The sequence below is a fragment of the Notolepis coatsorum genome, assembly GCF_963971535.1.
Source record: "Notolepis coatsorum genome assembly, chromosome: 2".
NCBI classification, from domain to species: domain Eukaryota; kingdom Metazoa; phylum Chordata; class Actinopteri; order Aulopiformes; family Paralepididae; genus Notolepis; species Notolepis coatsorum.
Genome location: NC_140166.1, coordinates 74,852,188 through 74,870,444, shown reverse-complemented (window position 1 = coordinate 74,870,444; position 18,257 = coordinate 74,852,188). Strand labels below are relative to the sequence as shown.

At 42.8% G+C, this 18,257-nt stretch overlaps 1 protein-coding gene across 1 annotated transcript in view; it reads left to right on the top strand.

Annotated features, from left to right (window-relative positions):
- itsn2b (intersectin 2b) overlaps nucleotides 1–18,257 on the top strand; it is a 138,484-nt gene that overhangs the window by 91,518 nt on the left and 28,709 nt on the right. The window contains exons 24-28 of the mRNA XM_084308229.1: nucleotides 3,289–3,455; nucleotides 3,696–3,726; nucleotides 3,875–3,996; nucleotides 4,161–4,257; nucleotides 10,455–10,649. Coding sequence (XP_084164355.1) covers nucleotides 3,289–3,455; nucleotides 3,696–3,726; nucleotides 3,875–3,996; nucleotides 4,161–4,257; nucleotides 10,455–10,649 — 612 coding nt within the window. The remainder of the gene's footprint in view (nucleotides 1–3,288; nucleotides 3,456–3,695; nucleotides 3,727–3,874; nucleotides 3,997–4,160; nucleotides 4,258–10,454; nucleotides 10,650–18,257) is intronic.

The window sequence follows — 18,257 nt, the reverse complement described above, 5'->3', positions numbered from 1 at the left end:
AATATAGTACAGCTCCATCAGAAATACCTACTTAATATAGTGCAGCTCCATCAGAAATACCTACTTAATATAGTACAGCTCCATCAGAAATACCTACTTAATATAGTGCAGCTCCATCAGAAATACCTACTTAATATAGTGCAGCTCCATCAGAAATACCTATTTAATATAGTGCAGCTCCATCAGAAATACCTACTTAATATAGTGCAGCTCCATCAGAAATACCTACTTAATATAGTGCAGCTCTATCAGAAATACCTACTTAATATAGTGCAGCTCCATCAGAAATACCTACTTAATATAGTGCAGCTCCATCAGAAATACCTACTTAATATAGTGCAGCTCCATCTGAAATACCTACTTAATATAGTGCAGCTCCATCTGAAATACCTACTTAATATAGTGCAGCTCCATCTGAAATACCTACTTAATATAGTGCAGCTCCATCAGAAATACGTACTTAATATAGTGCAGCTCCATCAGAAATACCTACTTAATATAGTGCAGCTCCATCTGAAATACCTACTTAATATAGTGCAGCTCCATCTGAAATACCTACTTAATATAGTGCAGCTCCATCTGAAATACCTACTTAATATAGTGCAGCTCCATCAGAAATACCTACTTAATATAGTGCAGCTCCATCTGAAATACCTATTTAATATAGTGCAGCTCCATCTGAAATACCTACTTAACCCATTCTCTGCCAGGCTTATATCCATCCTAAACCATCCTCCGCCAGCGCTATTTGTCTATGGAGATGTTCACCTTCTTTGCAGGGCTATAACTTTTTAAATTGTATTGCTAAATTGACATTACTATGGCCCATTCAACATCAATTATCTATCGTTCAGGATGTAGGACCGTTTAACTTTTTCATTCACACATTCATACTAAAATACCGTCTAGAGTATAAATATGTTTTTATCGTTTTCTGCAGTATTTCATAGAACGTGAGATATAGGCCTAAATGCATATATTAGATGATCAAATGCAGTTTGATACCGGTCAACGTTATATTAAAAATGTCAACTGTACATGGTCCTAAACGTCATGACTGGTCATCTGCGGGTGAACGGGGGGGGGGGGTCGTTTATAATTCAATGACCGACGTTAAATGATTCATGTAGTATGGGTGATATATTGATCAGAGCAGTTTGTATCGAAAATGGTAAAGAAAAACGCTGAAACTCACCCCAGTCTCCTCGTAGCGTTGGGCGATGAGAGTGGAGCAAAAGGATCGCTATTATGGGATGTTGATCGATGCAATCCATTTCCGGTTTGTATATTACTAATACACGTCCAAATCATGTTGATTATTGAGTTATGGCAAAGATTCATATCGACGGTGTCTATATTGAGCCCCGGGACGATCACAGAGTGGCCGGACGAAAATAGGGGACGCGGACCACTTCCGGTTTGGGCAACTTCCTGTTTGGCAACTCGCCGATCGGCCACCAGGTGGCGGTATTGAAGCGTTGCAGAGTTGTGCCGAGTCCCACAGCATAACCCAAGACTCCGTGGGTGAAATATGAATACCATGACGAAAATATGAAATATTGATCTCAAAGACGCCTTACGGCGTCATTGGCAGATTACGCATGGCGGAGAATGACGTGTTAACACGTCATCGGCGGAGAATGGGTTAATATAGTGCAGCTCCATCTGAAATACCTATTTAATATAGTTCAGCTCCATCAGAAATACCTACTTAATATAGTGCAGCTCCATCAGAAATACCTACTTAATATAGTGCAGCTCCATCAGAAATACCTACTTAATATAGTGCAGCTCCATCAGAAATACCTATTTAATATAGTGCAGCTCCATCTGAAATACCTACTTAATATAGTGCAGCTCCATCAGAAATACCTATTTAATATAGTGCAGCTCCATCTGAAATACCTACTTAATATAGTGCAGCTCCATCTGAAATACCTATTTAATTTAGTGCAGCTCCATCAGAAATACCTACTTAATATAGTGCAGCCCCATCTGAAATACCTACTTAATATAGTGCAGCTCCATCAGAAATACCTACTTAATATAGTGCAGCTCCATCAGAAATACCTACTTAATATAGTGCAGCTCCATCAGAAATACCTACTTAATATAGTGCAGCTCCATCAGAAATACCTACTTAATATAGTGCAGCTCCATCAGAAATACCTACTTAATATAGTGCAGCCTGCCTGGCATCAGTTTTAATAATATCTTAGATTTATATAGCGCCTTTCAGGAGACCCAAGGCGCTTAGACCCAAAGCGCATTTCATGTCACAAATGGATCAATACAGTCTGTATTAAGTGATTTGTGTTTCTTTTTCAAATGTAGCCAAGAATAAACTTTATCAGTGTATATTTTCAGCACTACGTTTTGTTTAGCAATGATTTTAAGTGTTATTAGCTAAATACACGTGTTTCTGTATGCAAATTCAGGTGTACGAGAACGCGCTTTCAGTTTAACAATGAGTGACGTTCTTCATTCAGTTGTGATCATTTCGGCAACTTAAGAGCACCTCTCCACGTGTTCAGGAATCTGGAGAAGGACTATCATAGGTTTACAAACTTCTTACACAGGTTATTTATGGGGAAAGAATGTTAGTGAATGAGGTCCATTGTTTTCTATTGTTGTTCTATATTGTCGTTCTATAATGAACAAGCTAAATACATGTCAAATCAAATCAAATCAAATTTATTTATAAGGCCTGACAACACACGTTAATGTCCCCATGGGCCGTACAGGTCTTCTTTAAATAAGTAAAGAAGAAAACATAACAATAAGTCAAGAACAGAACAAGAACACCATAAGGTCCAAACATTTTTAGATGAATGCAAAAAATTAAAATAAAAAATTAAAGAATGTCCTACCTCATATAACCTATAACATAATTACATCCCATCAGTGTTAAGTTTCACTTTTGGTCTGGCAAAGTTGTAACACCTTTGATTGATAGGCAGTTCATTTGTAAGAATTTGAGGGAAATCTTATTTTTTTGGGCCACCCCTTTTTTCCCATCTGTGCTCTATAGTGCCAATTTCATCAACTAGAGGCCAAAAGCTTCATTGGATACCTTTTTTAATAAATTATAAGATATTCCTTTATCGATCCCCTTGGGGAAATTCCGGATGCTTAATAAACGTGGTGCGATGATGAAGCCATAGCAACTTGTGTAACCATCATTTGTACCGCCGAAATGTAAAAAGTGACCCCCTTATAAAGAGTTACCTCTTATCTCTTTATCCATTCATTCATCCATCCATCTATCTGCTCCCTCTCTCTCTCTAGAGTATGTAGCGCTCTACACCTATGAGTCTCCGGAGCACGGTGACCTGACGTTCCGAGAGGGAGACGTGATCCTGGTGGGCCAGCGAGAGGGCGAGTGGTGGAGCGGATTCATTGGAGACAGAGCCGGAGTGTTCCCCAGCAACTATGTCAAACCCAAAGAGACCGACGTAAGAGGACGCCCGCATTTTGAGCTCTCTCACTGTCATCACTGTTGATTCAGATGGATACTAAAGCTGTGATATCACTGTAATAAAGCTGTGATATCACTGTAATAAAACTGTGATATCACTGTAATAAAGCTGTGATATCACTGTTATAAAGCTGTGATATCACTGTAATAAAGCTGTGATATCACTGTAATAAAGCTGTGATATCACTGTAATAAGTGTAATTTGTGGTGTTTTCAGACATCCAGCATTTCAGGAAAAAAGAAGCCAGGTAATCACTCTCACTCTCACTCTCACTCTCTTTCTCTTGCACTTTACTTTCCGTCTCTACTAACATCCATGCATGCACATACAAATACACACTAAACTGCATTTTGCACAGTGCTGTACCTCATGAACGTGTGTGTGTGTGTGTGTAGAGATAGCCCAAGTGTCCAGTGTGTACTCCTCTACTGGGCCGGAGCAGCTCAGCTTGGCCCCGGGCCAACTCATTCTCATCCTCACCAAGAACGCCTCCGGCTGGTGGCTAGGGGAACTGCAGGTCAGTGGAGTTCTTCAAAAACAACAGACAGAAATGAACAAATACAAATAAATATTTAGCGACAACAAATGTTATTCATATTCCAATGAATTTGTGTGTGTAATTCCTCATTTTAATTGATTCCCACCTCACCTTCATGGTAAAAACCTATCTGTGTTTTCTAGGCCCGCGGTAAGAAGCGCCAGAAGGGCTGGTTTCCTGCTTCTCATGTTAAAGTCTTGGGATCCAACAGTGGCAAGTCCACTCCTGCACCCCTACCAGGTAACACACACACACACACACACACACACACACACACACACACACACACACACACACACACACACACACACACACACACACACAAACACACACAAATACACACACACACACTAACCTCTTACACACACAAATACTTTAATACAATAAAGTTACTACATGACATGACATCAATGTATAGAACAGACATGCCCCTACACATCAACGCTCTTGAGCTGTGGTAAACAAAGAAACACAATGTATAGAACGGACATGCCCCTACACATCAACGCTCTTGAGCTGTGGGAAACATAGAAACACAATGTATAAAACGCACATCCCCCTACACATCAACACTCTTGAGCTGTGGTAAACATAGAAACACAATGTATAGAACGGACACGCCCCGGCCCCCTACACATCAACGCTCTTGAGCTGTGGTAAATGCGAAGCAGGAAATAATCAAACCATGGCGATTTGCATGTCTGTCTCTCATGACGAGCCCCTGGCTAGAGGCAGTTTATTTTAGATTATTAAAATTGTATTCAACTGCCATCACCCCCAACATCATCTTAGCCCACTGATGTGTCCTAAAGCCAAGGACAGTATTCATGACAACAAGCGTCATCAGGGTCCCTCAGCGATGTACATGACTGAATCCACGGAAGAAGAGCCCTTATTACCCATCTATTCATTATAATCTATATCCGTACAAAACTGTACATGGAGGTCACCACTTTTCCACCTCTTCTATTCTCTCACACACACACGCACACGCGCACACACACTAGCCCCCACACTCCTCTCCTCTTATTATTTCCATGTGCAACTACACAGCAGCCTGGGGAAATCGGACTAAATTACAATACTGTACTCGCGTCACATGTTGTCTAGCGGTGGTGGTAATGTTCCTTCTGCGGCAGCTTCCTCACTCCTGGATGAATATGGAGAAAGCACAGGTTTTCATGGCACGTGGTGTGGAGCCACATCACTACAGCTGCTAGGTGCTGATGGCTAATTGACACCGTGTGCTCAGGGGAAGCAGCGTCTAATGTAAGTCTCATCTCCAGCAAGGTTGAAGAAGACTGTGAATGTTCAGCGTTTGTTTTCATTGGATTATACCACTGATTTCTCAGTTGAAAGCATCATACCCTGGTTTCGAAAGCCCTGGGTCTCCTCTTTCTTAGGACTACAACAATGTCATGACTGCGTAGTTTCCTCACGTCTAAATCATCCGGTTTCCGTATAGCGCTGAGATTTCTATAAACTCATATTTCACTAATGACCCTTAACACTTTGAGTGCCACGCCGGGTTTTCCTTTTTACCCCCTTGATGCCACGGTCCACTTCAATGTTAACGTTAATATCGCCTAATCTATGTTTTAAATTATGGCTATGTGTCTAATCTGCCCGTCGCTTATCAAAGACTACTTTTCCAGTCAGTGCTGTCAAGGCAGATTGGTTTTTTATCGCTTCATTTACGTTTCAGAGCATTTAGAAAAGCACCCGTTTTGAGATAAAAAAAACAGTTCATTCCAGACCATTCTATGATAATCGTCTTTTACTGGAATATTCCAGAACGCTGATATTCGTCTGCCTATTTATGAATCGTTTTCAAATAAACGCTAGATGATCAATATTATACGTGCACGCAAGCACATTCGGGCCGCGCACGGATAATCGCCGTGTTCATTTCCTCTTGGGACTTTTACAGTGAAACCAAAAGAGCCCATTTCACAAAACAGCCTATATCTTCATCAAAATTTGTCTGATTATCCTAACACTGATAACATAGATTCCTTACCTGACATCAGATGGTATCCAACTGGTATATTCCAATTCCTGATCACCATTCGAAAAAATCGATAAGTATATGGATCCAACGTGATACAGTAGTACACATGATTCCGCAGGGCTGAGAGGCTCCAGAATTAACTGTGGTAACCCCGGCTGGATCAGTGGACTGGAAAATGTGGAGTACTGGATTTTTTTCCCCATCCATTTTCATTGAGCCCATTCCAAAATCCCTTATGTCATCTGGGAGACGATAGGGGGCGCTTTTTTCCACATATGATCGCCGGCGGCGCTCGGGTATACTCGGGTAGGCTCGCGTGATGCAATATGATTTCAGATCGCTAAAATAAAAAATCCTTGAAATCTCGTGAGTGGCTTTCAACATAACTATCGGAAACCCGAGATGTCTCGTGTGTGGCAGTCAAAGTGTTAAAATCATTGGTAAACAAACGTAGTGCTGAGAATATACACTTTGACTGCTGTTTTGATAGGGTTAGGGTGTTTACTCTTGGCTACATTTGAAAAATAAATGCAACATTTATTAATACGGACTGTATTGATCTATTTATGATGTGAAATTAAAGAGTTAAAGAAGTTAAAGAGGTATTTTGTTAATTGCTTTCGTTTTCAGAAGGGTAATAATATATGGAACACATATTTGCTAAATTAAATAAAATCGGTCTGATGACCAATGTCCCCACGAAGACAGAAAGATGTGATTTCCTCCCACATGGTAGATTCGGTTCCCACAAGGATAGGAAAACAAGGACAGACAGACAGACAGACAGACAGACAGACAGACAGACAGACAGACAGACAGACAGACAGACAGACAGACAGACAGACAGACAGACAGACAGACAGACAGACAGACAGACAGACAGACAGACAGACAGACAGACAGACAGACAGACAGACAGACAGACAGACAGACAGACAGACAGACAGACAGACAGACAGACAGACAGACAGACAGACAGACAGACAGACAGACAGACAGACAGACAGACAGACAGACAGACAGACAGACAGACAGACAGACAGACAGACAGACAGACAGACAGACAGACAGAGACACACACACACACACACACACACCAGTCTTGCATTGACCAACCTATCTTCACACTACAGCGCAGGGCAAACACCTGGCACAACCCATTATCATTGTGCACTAGGGGGGGGACGGGACATTGTGGGTTGTTTGTATTCGTCAAACCAATCACACACATCTAGAGTGGCACTAAGCCCCATAATGCACCTCGCAAAACAGCTTCGGGAACAACGTTTTTTTAAGTCCAGGTTTTCCATCGTGGGAGGTTTATTTAGGTACAGTTAACATCCTGTGAGTCAGAATAAACACACACACACTAACACCCCACCAACACACACAAACACCCACACACCTACACACATGCACCCTCCTCTCTCTTGCAGTCCGTCAGGTGATCTCCATGTATGACTATATTTACATTTACATTTAGTCATTTAGCTGACGCTTTTATCCAAAGCGACTTACAAGTTCTGTACGACAGGTCATCAGGAAGGGTACAACTCTATCAGCTGAGTAACAATATTCATCAAAGTGTTGCGTGTTACAGTGTAGTGTAGGTTCGTTTATTAGGACAAGTGCATGACAGTAAGGTTAGTTAGGGTTAGATTTTTATTATTATTATTTTTTTTTTTTATTATTATTTCAGATAATGGTTGAAGAAGTGCGTCTTTAGTCGACGGCGAAAGATTGGACGGGATTCAGCTGTCCTAACTGGGGTGGGTAGTTCATTCCACCATTGTGGGGCAAGGACTGAGAATAGGCGGCTTCTCTTTGATGACCCTCCCGGAGCTTGGATAGGAGTAGGTCTGAGGCGGCCAGAAGATGCAGAGTGTAGGGGTCTTGAGGGTGTGTAGTTAGAGACCATTGACCGGAGGTAGGCGGGAGCGGTTCCCTTTGCCGCACGGTATGCTAGGTCGAGGGCCTTGAAGCGGATACGTGCAGCAATGGGGAGCCAGTGCAGGTCCCTAAGAAGTGGGGTGACATGGGCCGACTTCGGTAGGTTTGAGATCAGGCGGGCCGCTGCGTTTTGAATGAATTGAAGAGGCTTGGTGGCAGTGGCCGGGAGGCCAGCTAGCAGTGCGTTGCAGTAGTCGAGGCGGGAGATGACTGTTGATTGGACGAGGAGTTGGCTGGCTTCTTTTGTCAGGAAGGGGCGGATCCTTCTGACGTTGCTCTGGAGGAATCTGCAGGTTCTGGTTGTCGCTGCGATGTGAGCAGAGAAGTTCAACTGGTCGTCGAGGACAACACCAAGGTTCTTGGCGGTCGGGGACGCGGTCACAGCTGCATTCTCGACTGTGATGGAGAGGTCGGTCAGGGGGGAGGGTTTGGCCCGCAGGTGGAGCAATTCTATTTTGCTTAGGTTCAGTTTGAGGTGGTTGGTCGTCATCCAGGCGGAGATGTCTAACAGACAGGCCGAGATCCGCTCAGAGACGTGGATATCTGAGGGAGGGAAGGAGAGGAAGAGTTGAGTATCATCGGCATAACAATGATATGAGAAGCCATGAGACGTGATAATTTTACCCAGTGATCTAGTGTAGAGGGAGAAGAGAAGGGGTCCTATGACCGAGCCCTGGGGGACACCCGCCCGCAGGCGGGCGGGTGGCCGACAGGGTCCCTCTCCATGACACTTGGTAGGAGCGATCATTGAGGTATGATGTCAGCGCAGATCCAGCCATTCCCATTCCTGCGAGGGCCGCGAGGAGGATCTGATGGTTGACTGTGTCAAAGGCTGCAGATAGATCTAGGAGAATCAGGACAGAGGAGAGGCCTTTCGCTTTTGCTAAGTGAAGTGCCTCTGTGACCGCAATGAGGGCCGTTTCTGTGGAGTGGCCAGTCCGGAAGCCAGACTGATTAGGGTCTAGGAGGTCATTCTGTAAGAGATGAGCAGTAAGTTGGTTGGATACAGCACGTTCAAGTGTTTTAGAAAGGAAGGAGAGAAGAGAGACAGGACGATAGTTGCCTATGACGGTGGGGTTCAGGGTTTTTTTTTTATGAGGGGCGTGACTCGGGCTTGTTTTAGGGAGGTGGGGACCACCCCCGAGTTGAGTGAGGAGTTGATGGTTGCAGTTAGGAATGGGAGGATGTCCGGTGCTATGGTCTGGAGGAGTGGGGAGGGTAGCTGATCCAGCTGGCATGTAGTCGGACGGTTCAACGTTACCAGTGTCAGGGTCTCGGCTTCTGTAATGGGAGAGAAAGTGAAGGATGAGGTTCTGGATTCAGAGTTTGGAATGGGTGGGGGTTGGGAGAAGGAGCTGCGGATGTTCTCCACTTTTTCCTCAAAGAAGATCGCAAAGTCTTTGGCAGAAAAAGATGAGGGAGGAGGGGGTGGGGGGGGGGGGGGAGTGAGGAGGGAGGACATGGTAGCATGCAGTTTGCGAAGATTCTTGGCAGAGGCCTCGATCCTATGGTGAAAGAAAGAAGCTTTGGCATTAGTAATGGTTTTGGAGAATGTTAACGAGGTTGTGATATGTGTCGATGTCAGCAGTGAGGCGTGACTTTCTATACTTCCGCTCAGCCGCTCTCAGGACCTGTCTTTGTTCTCTCACTGCATCCGTCAGCCATGGACTGGGTGGGGAACGGCGGGCAGGTTTCTCAACGAGGGGACAGAGCTTGTCGAAGGAGGTTGCAAGGGCTGAGAGGAGGGTGGAGGTTGCCATCTCTGTGGGGAGAGCAGAGAAGGTGTCACTCAAAGGTAGAGCGGATATTATGTCGGAGGAGAGGGTGGAGGGGGATAGGGAGGGCAGGTTGCGTCTGAGTGAGACGGTTTGAGTTGGGGTGAAGACCTTTCGGTTAAGCATGAGAGTTAGTGAGAAGGATATGAAGGAATGGTCAGATACATGTAGGGGAGTTACCGTGGTGTTAATGATGCTGGAGTTACGGGAAAATATGAGATCCAAGGAGTTGCCTGCTTTGTGGGTGGGAGGCATGGCAGTGGGAGTCGGGTCAAATTGTTGTGGGAGGGAGACCACTGGGACCGACTGAGATGAGTCAGGCAGGTTGAAGTCGCCCAATAGAAGGAGAGGGGTACCATCTTCCGGTAAGGAGCTTAGAAGCATGTCCAGCTCATCTGTGAAGTGATCGGGGGGACCTGGAGCGCGATAGAGTGTAACAAAGGTGAGATTGAAAGGATTAGAGACAGATACTGCATGATATTCGAGGGAGGAGAGTGACGGTTCTGGGAGTGGTGTTAAGTTTGTAGCCCATGAAGGAGATGTCATGAGGCCAGTGCCTCCACCCCGTCTGGAGGGTCGAGGTGTGTGAGTGAAGTTATAGTTTGTAGATAATGCTGCAGGTGTTGATGAGTTATTGGGGGTTATCCAGGTCTCAGTTAGAGCCAGGAGACTCAGACTACACACTTTCCTCTCATTTGCAGTGTGTCAGGTGATCGCCATGTACGACTACACAGCAGCCAACGAGGATGAGATGAGCTTCTCCAAAGGCCAGCTGATGAACGTGCTGAGTAAGAATGATGCTGATTGGTGGAAAGGAGAGCTCAACGGGGTCACCGGCCTGTTCCCCACTAATTACGTCAAGGTGACTACGGCGGAGACCGACCCCAGTCAGCAATGTAAGTAAAAAAAACACAGGAAAAGACTGGGTGAGATGCTGCCTGGTGTATACCTGTTGTTGAATAGATATGAATTAACTTTCAATACAATCAGTATAAATTGTAAACTGAAACCATAGGGCCTAACAAAATTAATAGTTGGTTTCAGGTTGCCGACCGACCCTGCCGATTTAGGTGCGACCCAATATATTTTATGAGTTTTTTAAAAAAAAAATAAATTTTTTTTTTTTTTTTTTTTTTTTTTTTTTTTTTTTTTTTAGAATAAAGTTTCATAGAAATCTTAGTCAAACATTTAGTATTATGGATATTAAACATGCTGGCAGAGTACATGCATCCATGTTGTTGTGAACATTTTAATTAAATAAAGAAATTCCCTATCCATAGTCGCCGTGGGAAAGAATAAAATAAAAAAATAAAATAAAATAAATTCCCTACCTACCCATGGCCAAACTGACAACCAACCTGAAACCAACTATTAATTTTGTTAGGCCTAGTTCCTTTGCTACAGATTGTATTTGGTGTGTGTCAGTGACGTTGTCATCAACATTGGGCCATGCACCTGTTTCTGCGGGCCCCCACAAGAGTAGCAGTATGTTTTAATCTGCACACGCCCCATGGTGATGGACTAAATCAGTATGTTCTAATCTGCACACGCCCCATGGTGACGGACTAAATCAGTATGTTTTAATCTGCACACGCCCCATGGTGACGGACTAAATCAGTATGTTTTAATTTGCACACGCCCCATGGTGACGGACTAAATCAGTATGTTCTAATCTGCACACGCCCCATGGTGACGGACTAAATCAGTGTTTTAATCTGCACACGCCCCATGGTGACGGACTAAATCAGTATGTTTTAATCTGCACACGCCCCATGGTGACGGACTAAATCAGTATGTTTTAATATGCACACGCCCCATGGTGACGGACTAAATCAGTGTTTTAATCTGCACACGCCCCATGGTGACGGACTAAATCAGTATGTTTTAATCTGCACACGCCCCATGGTGACGGACTAAATCAGTATATTTTAATCTGCACACGCCCCATGGTGACGGACTAAATCAGTGTTTTAATCTGCACACGCCCCATGGTGACGGACTAAATCAGTATGTTTTAATCTGCACACGCCCCATGGTGACGGACTAAATCAGTATGTTTTAATCTGCACACGCCCCATGGTGACGGACTAAATCTGTGTTTTAATCTGCACACGCCCCATGGTGACGGACTAAATCAGTATGTTCTAATCTGCACACGCCCCATGGTGATGGACTAAATCAGTATGTTTTAATCTGCACACGCCCCATGGTGATGGACTAAATCAGTGTTTTAATCTGCACACGCCCCATGGTGACGGACTAAATCAGTGTTTTAATCTGCACATGCCCCATGGTGATGGACTAAATCAGTGTTTTAATCTGCACACGCCCCATGGTGACGGACTAAATCAGTGTTTTAATCTGCACACGCCCCATGGTGACGGACTAAATCAGGGCTGTACAGTGTGAAATATATGATACATACGTTTTTTTCTCCTGCATGTGAAGTGAATCAATGCACTTCGCTATTCTAGTTGGTAATTGTAGTCTATCGTGCAATTAAAAACCATGTCCTCGTCTGCATATAGTCCATACATCCAACACCAAAACCCACAATTCCTAGCGATCAATCCAATGTTCCTCTATCTGGGACAGCGGGATGTAGGGATCAGCAAAGCTCACAAAATTGCTATTCCATAGTCATTGGGAACTATTCCAGTACTATCAACCCCCCCCCCCCCCCCCCACACACATTAAAGGAACACGCCAACAAATGTTTTTGGCCTGTGCTACAAAACTACCAACCTCTGTAGCACTAATGCTATGTGCAAACAAGGTTAGCATACAGTCCTGTAAATATACTTAATTCTGGTCATGATGACTCATGACCTGAATAAGTAAAGGCTTATAAATAAAGCTTTAGACCCTATTCAGTAAAGGGCTTTTCAGACGGTAAGTGACTGTGGGGAATCGCTTTAATTTTCACAAGGTGTAAAGGGATGAGACCATAATGCTTATCCATACGATTTCATACACAATATGGGGTTCACGATCCAATGCAACCACGATACCTTTGACAGGGACACTGAAGGCTTTCCGTTTTTTACCAGCATAATCTGTTTAAGTCCGACATATTTAAATCTCTCCGCCTCATAATGTCCTGTGAAAAGAATTCCCTATTTTTATTCGGTTGCCAAGTAACGTATACATAAAAGTGGTTGTTTTTGCCACTGAAACAGAAATCTCAAACAGAAGTGTCGTTCTGAAATCCCTTGAGGCGTGTGTGTGTTTGCCTTGTGATGCAGCTGGATTGGCGAGATGTGTGCGTGTGTGTGTGTGTGAACCAGGAAGACAAACGAGGACTGGAGTAACATTTGTTGTGTTGGAATACAGCTATCATAGTGTTATCTAAAAGATAAAAAACAATAGTTTGTGTTTTGTACATTTCCAAATTATGTCAACAACATATTGCCTACCTCATGTGGTGTTCATAGACTATTGATACGGACTGACACGCTTAACACTTTCAGTGCCCAGCAGGGGGCGCACGATTTAGTGCTTGAATGCCCACCATCCACTTCAATGTTAGCGTTAATATCGCCTAATCTATGTTTAAAATTATGGCTATGTGTCTAATCTGCCCGTCGCTTATCTATGACTCATTTTCCAGTCAACATTGTCAAAGCGGATTGTTTTTTTATCGGTTCATTTCCATTTTATAGCCCTCGTTTTCAAGGAAAATAAAAATATTCCATAATAAACGGAATATTCTAGAATACACAAAAAACGTTCTCATTTTTCGGCCTATTTATGAATCGTTTTCAAATAAACGCTAGATTATCGATAGTATATGTGTACGTATGCACGCTGGGGCCGCAATCTGATATCTGATCTGATATATTTCCTGATCGCTCGCACAGCCAAACAGCCATATGACACATAGGGGAAAAGCTTATATCTCCGTGAAAACAGGTCTGATTATCCTAAGACTGGTAAAATAGATTCCTTACCTGAGATCAGATGGTATCCAAAAAGATTATTCCAATTCCTGATCGCCATTCCAAAAATCGATCCTTTTATTGATCCAACGCTACATACTGTAAAACACAATTATTACACGCTGTTCTGAGGCTCCACAATGACTGGGATCATCTCCGGTTACATGCGTGAGAAGTAAAATCTGGATTCCGGAATTATTTTTTCTCATCCATTTTCATTGAGTCCATTCCAAAAGGGTGCATTACCAGGGATGCTCGATATTGGCTTTTTTACCGATACCGATATTCCGATATTGTCCAACTCTTAATTTCCGATACCGATACGATACCGATATCAACCGATACCGATATATGCAGGGTTTCCCCCCAAAAAAACGGAATAATTTCAGGTAACTAATAATTTCACTGGATGCATTCAAAAGGCTTTCTAAATGTAAGCATTATCTGTGCAAAATATGATAATTAAAAAAGTTAAAATTAACATACAAGTTGTTGAATTAAACCAACATGCATACTTTTGACAATAAATAAAATAAGAATTGGTTCTTACTTGCTTGCCTGGGTAAATAAAGGTTAAAAAAAAAAAAAAAAAAAAAATTTTTTTTTTATCGATACCGATATTTTCCGATATCACATTTTACTGCCGATATCGGCCGATAATATCGGTCGGCCGATAATATCGGACATCCCTATGCATTACCATCTGGGAGACGATAGGGGGCGCTTTTTTCACATCTGAGCTCCTGATGGGGCTGGTTTCCCAACGGTAGACTCGGTTGATGAAATATGAATTCAGATCGCTAATAAAAAAAAATCACGCTAATTGTCGTGCTGGGCATTCAGGGGGCGGGCTGATAACACGTGTTATACAACGGCATGCAAATTTCTCGATTCTGATTGGCTGAAACGGTCATTTTACACGTATGTATTCTTCACAATTCCACGCTCCTGGTCCCAGGACCCGCCCACAACCGAATTACAATCACTCCGCCGAAAAAACAAGATGGCGGACAATAATCTTTAACAAATGGATGTTGATAGCGTCATAACGACTAAATATAAACAGATTCTGTCACGGCGAATGTCTTAGTTCTTTAAACAATGTTGGATGATGTAATTGATGGGTCATGAGTCATTGTGGAACAAAATACAAATCGCGTGGATTGATTGATTGATTAATTTGCAATTTTTTTTATTTTTATTTTTTTCTTCCCCTTCCTTGCCAGAGCTCACTCTCTCACACTGTCTGGCTTCCAGACACACTCACTCGGTCGCATACACACCCACACACACACACACATACACACACACACACACACACAATGTCTTAGTTGCTTAAACAATGTTGGATGATGTAATTGATGGGTCATGAGTCATTGTAGAACAAAATAAAAATCATGCGGATTGATTGATTGATTAATTTGCAATTTATTTATTTTTTCCCTTCCTTGCCAGAGCTCACTCTCTCACACTGTCTGGCTTCCAGACACACTCACTCGGTCGCATACACACCCACACCCACACACACACACACACACACACACACACACACACACACAATGTCTTAGTTGCTTAACACTTTAACTGCCGAAAACGCTGGAACTCGTCATTCCCCGCCATGCTCAAGTTGCCGCGGACGCCGGAACTCGTCTTTGATATCAATATTTCAAAAATATGTGATCTGAATCATATTTTCCATCCGGAGCCCTTGACACACAGTTCTGATCTCCTCTCAATCCTCTAGCGGTTCAAGAGCGCCATCTGGTGGCCGATCGGCAGATCGAAACCGGATGTCAACCTTTAACCCGGTAGGACTCACTCCATATGGGGTCCGGGCACTCGCTAATGCTAGAGAGACTCCGTCTTCACACAGTGAACATCGATCGCTGCAAATAACTCGAAAAAACAACATGATTTGGACGTATATACTATTATACAACCTGGAAATAGATCCGGTATTTCGACATCCCATAATTGAAAACTGTTTACTCCACGCTGATCGCCCAACGGCCCGAGGACAATGGGGTGAGTTTTAGCGTTTATTATTACCGTGTTCGATACTAACTGCTATGATGAACATATGACCCACATTAGATGAATGGTATAACGTTGCCCACGGAATTATAAACGCCCCCTCGCCCATCCGGTCAACATCAGATGACGTGTAGTAAATTCTAGAAGTACGTCCAATTGAAATTTTTGATCTCGCACAGATTCCTACCAAACTGTTTTTAATCATCAATATAATGCATTTGGGGCTATAAATCACGTTCTGGAGAAAGCTGCAGAAAGAGATGAAAACATACTTATACTTTAGACCATATTTTAGTATGAATATGTGAATGAAAAAGTTTAACGTTGCTACACCATGAACAATACATATAGGACCTTGAATGGGCCCTAATAATGGCAATCTAGCAATAGAATTTAAAAAGTTATAGCCCTGCAAAGAAGGGGAACTTCTCCATGTTAAATAGAGCTGGCAACGGATGGTATATCATGAATTTAACCTTAGGCAATCAAAGTGTTAAACAATGTTGGATGATGTAATTGATGGGTCATGAGTCATTGTAGAACAAAATAAAAATTGCGCGAATTGATTGATTGATTGATTAATTGCAAAAAAAAATATTATTTTTATTTTCTTTCTTCCCCTTCCTTGCCAGAGCTCACTCTCTCACACTGTCTGGCTTCCAGACACACTCACTCGGTTGCATACACACCCACACACACACACACACACACACACACACACACACACACACACACACACACACACACACACACACAATGTCTTAGTTGCTTAAACAATGTTGGATGATGTAATTGATGGGTCATGAGTCATTGTAGAACAAAATAAAAATCGCGCGAATTGATTGATTGATTGATTAATTGCAATATTTTTATATTTTTTATTTTTTACCTACTTTCAATAGAAGCATCTAAGAATGAAGTTCTATAGAAAGTAGGTCTGTATCCCCTTAACAATTGTGTGTATTGAGCTGTACTGTATTGTACCCATTCTGCATCTGGTAATACATTTTTCAATCAATCAATCAATCAATCAATCATTCCAATAACAACCATTAACTTCATAATTAAAAACTAAAGAAAAGTTGGATGTGTTAGTTGGTTGGATGTCTTAGTTGAAAGGCAGTTGGATGTGTTAGTTGGTTGGATGTCTTAGTTGAAAGGCAGTTGGATGTGTTAGTTGGTTGGATGTCTTAGTTGAAAGACAGTTGGATGTGTTAGTTGGTTGGATGTCTTAGTTGAAAGGCAGTTGGATGTGTTAGTTGGTTGGATGTCTTAGTTGAAAGACAGTTGGATGTGTTAGTTGGTTGGATGTCTTAGTTGAAAGACAGTTGGATGTGTTAGTTGGTTGGATGTCTTAGTTGAAAGACAGTTGGATGTGTTAGTTGGTTGGATGTCCTACTGAGAACAGGTAGATGCACTTCCGAGCTGCAACATGGAGGCAACTTCTCTTTTTTTCTTTTTTGGGAACTACTTTTTCTGGCGGATGGTTTTTTCAATAAATCTTCAATTAATGTGTGTTTATTGTATAGCAATAAGGTTGGATGAATGTGGCAGTTGTATAAAAGCATTACACCACTTGCAGTCGTGGTTTGTGAAAAATAAACCATGCCTAGGGGTGGTCGTTAGACCCCCCTAGGCATGGTTTATTTTTCACAAACCACTCCTGCGCGTGATGTAATGCTTAATTATGTCGTAGCTGGCATTCAAAGTGTTAGAGGAACACGCCAACATTTTGGGAAATTAGCTTATCGTCTTCTCCAGAGAGAGACAAGATGATAGATACCAGTTTCCTCTCTGTGCGTTCATTAGAAAGCTATCTGGCTGCATGTTAGCCTAGCTTAGCACAATGAATGGAAGCGGACATGGCCGGTTAGCCTAGGCATTGTCCAACTAACACCTCTCCCGAAGGCTAACCGGCACTGTCCGCTTCCATTTCCCCAAATGTTGGCGTGTTCCTTTAAGTTGTGGCTAGCTGTTGTGCTACATGGACCAAAACACCAGAGCCATCCTGGCTGCACAAACACCTTTATCAAGGTTCACGTTAAAGGAACACGCCAACATTTTGGGAAATTAGCTTACCGTCGGTTAGCCTTCGGGAGAGGTGTTAGTTGGACAATGCCTAGGCTAACCGGCACTGTCCGCTTCCATTAATTGTGCTAAGCTAGGCTAACGTGCAGCCAGATATCTTTCTACTGAACACACAGAGAGGAAACTGGTATCTATCTTTTTGTCTCTCTCTGGAGAAGACTATAAGCTAATTTCCCAAAATGTTGGCGTGTTCTTTTAATTATTACAAATGGTAACTGCCTTTTTTGATTAACAAGTATAAAAACAAGTATTAACACTATCAGTGCCGACCTTGTTTACCTTTTTACCCCATTGAATGCCATCATCCACTTCAATGTTAGCGTTAAAAACGCCTGCGGTCAGGTGGCGTAGCGGAGATTGCGCTCGTCACCAATGCAGGAGACGCTGGGTTCGAGCCCAGCTCTCGGCGTTGCTACCAGCTTGGCTGGCCGTTCATACTAATAC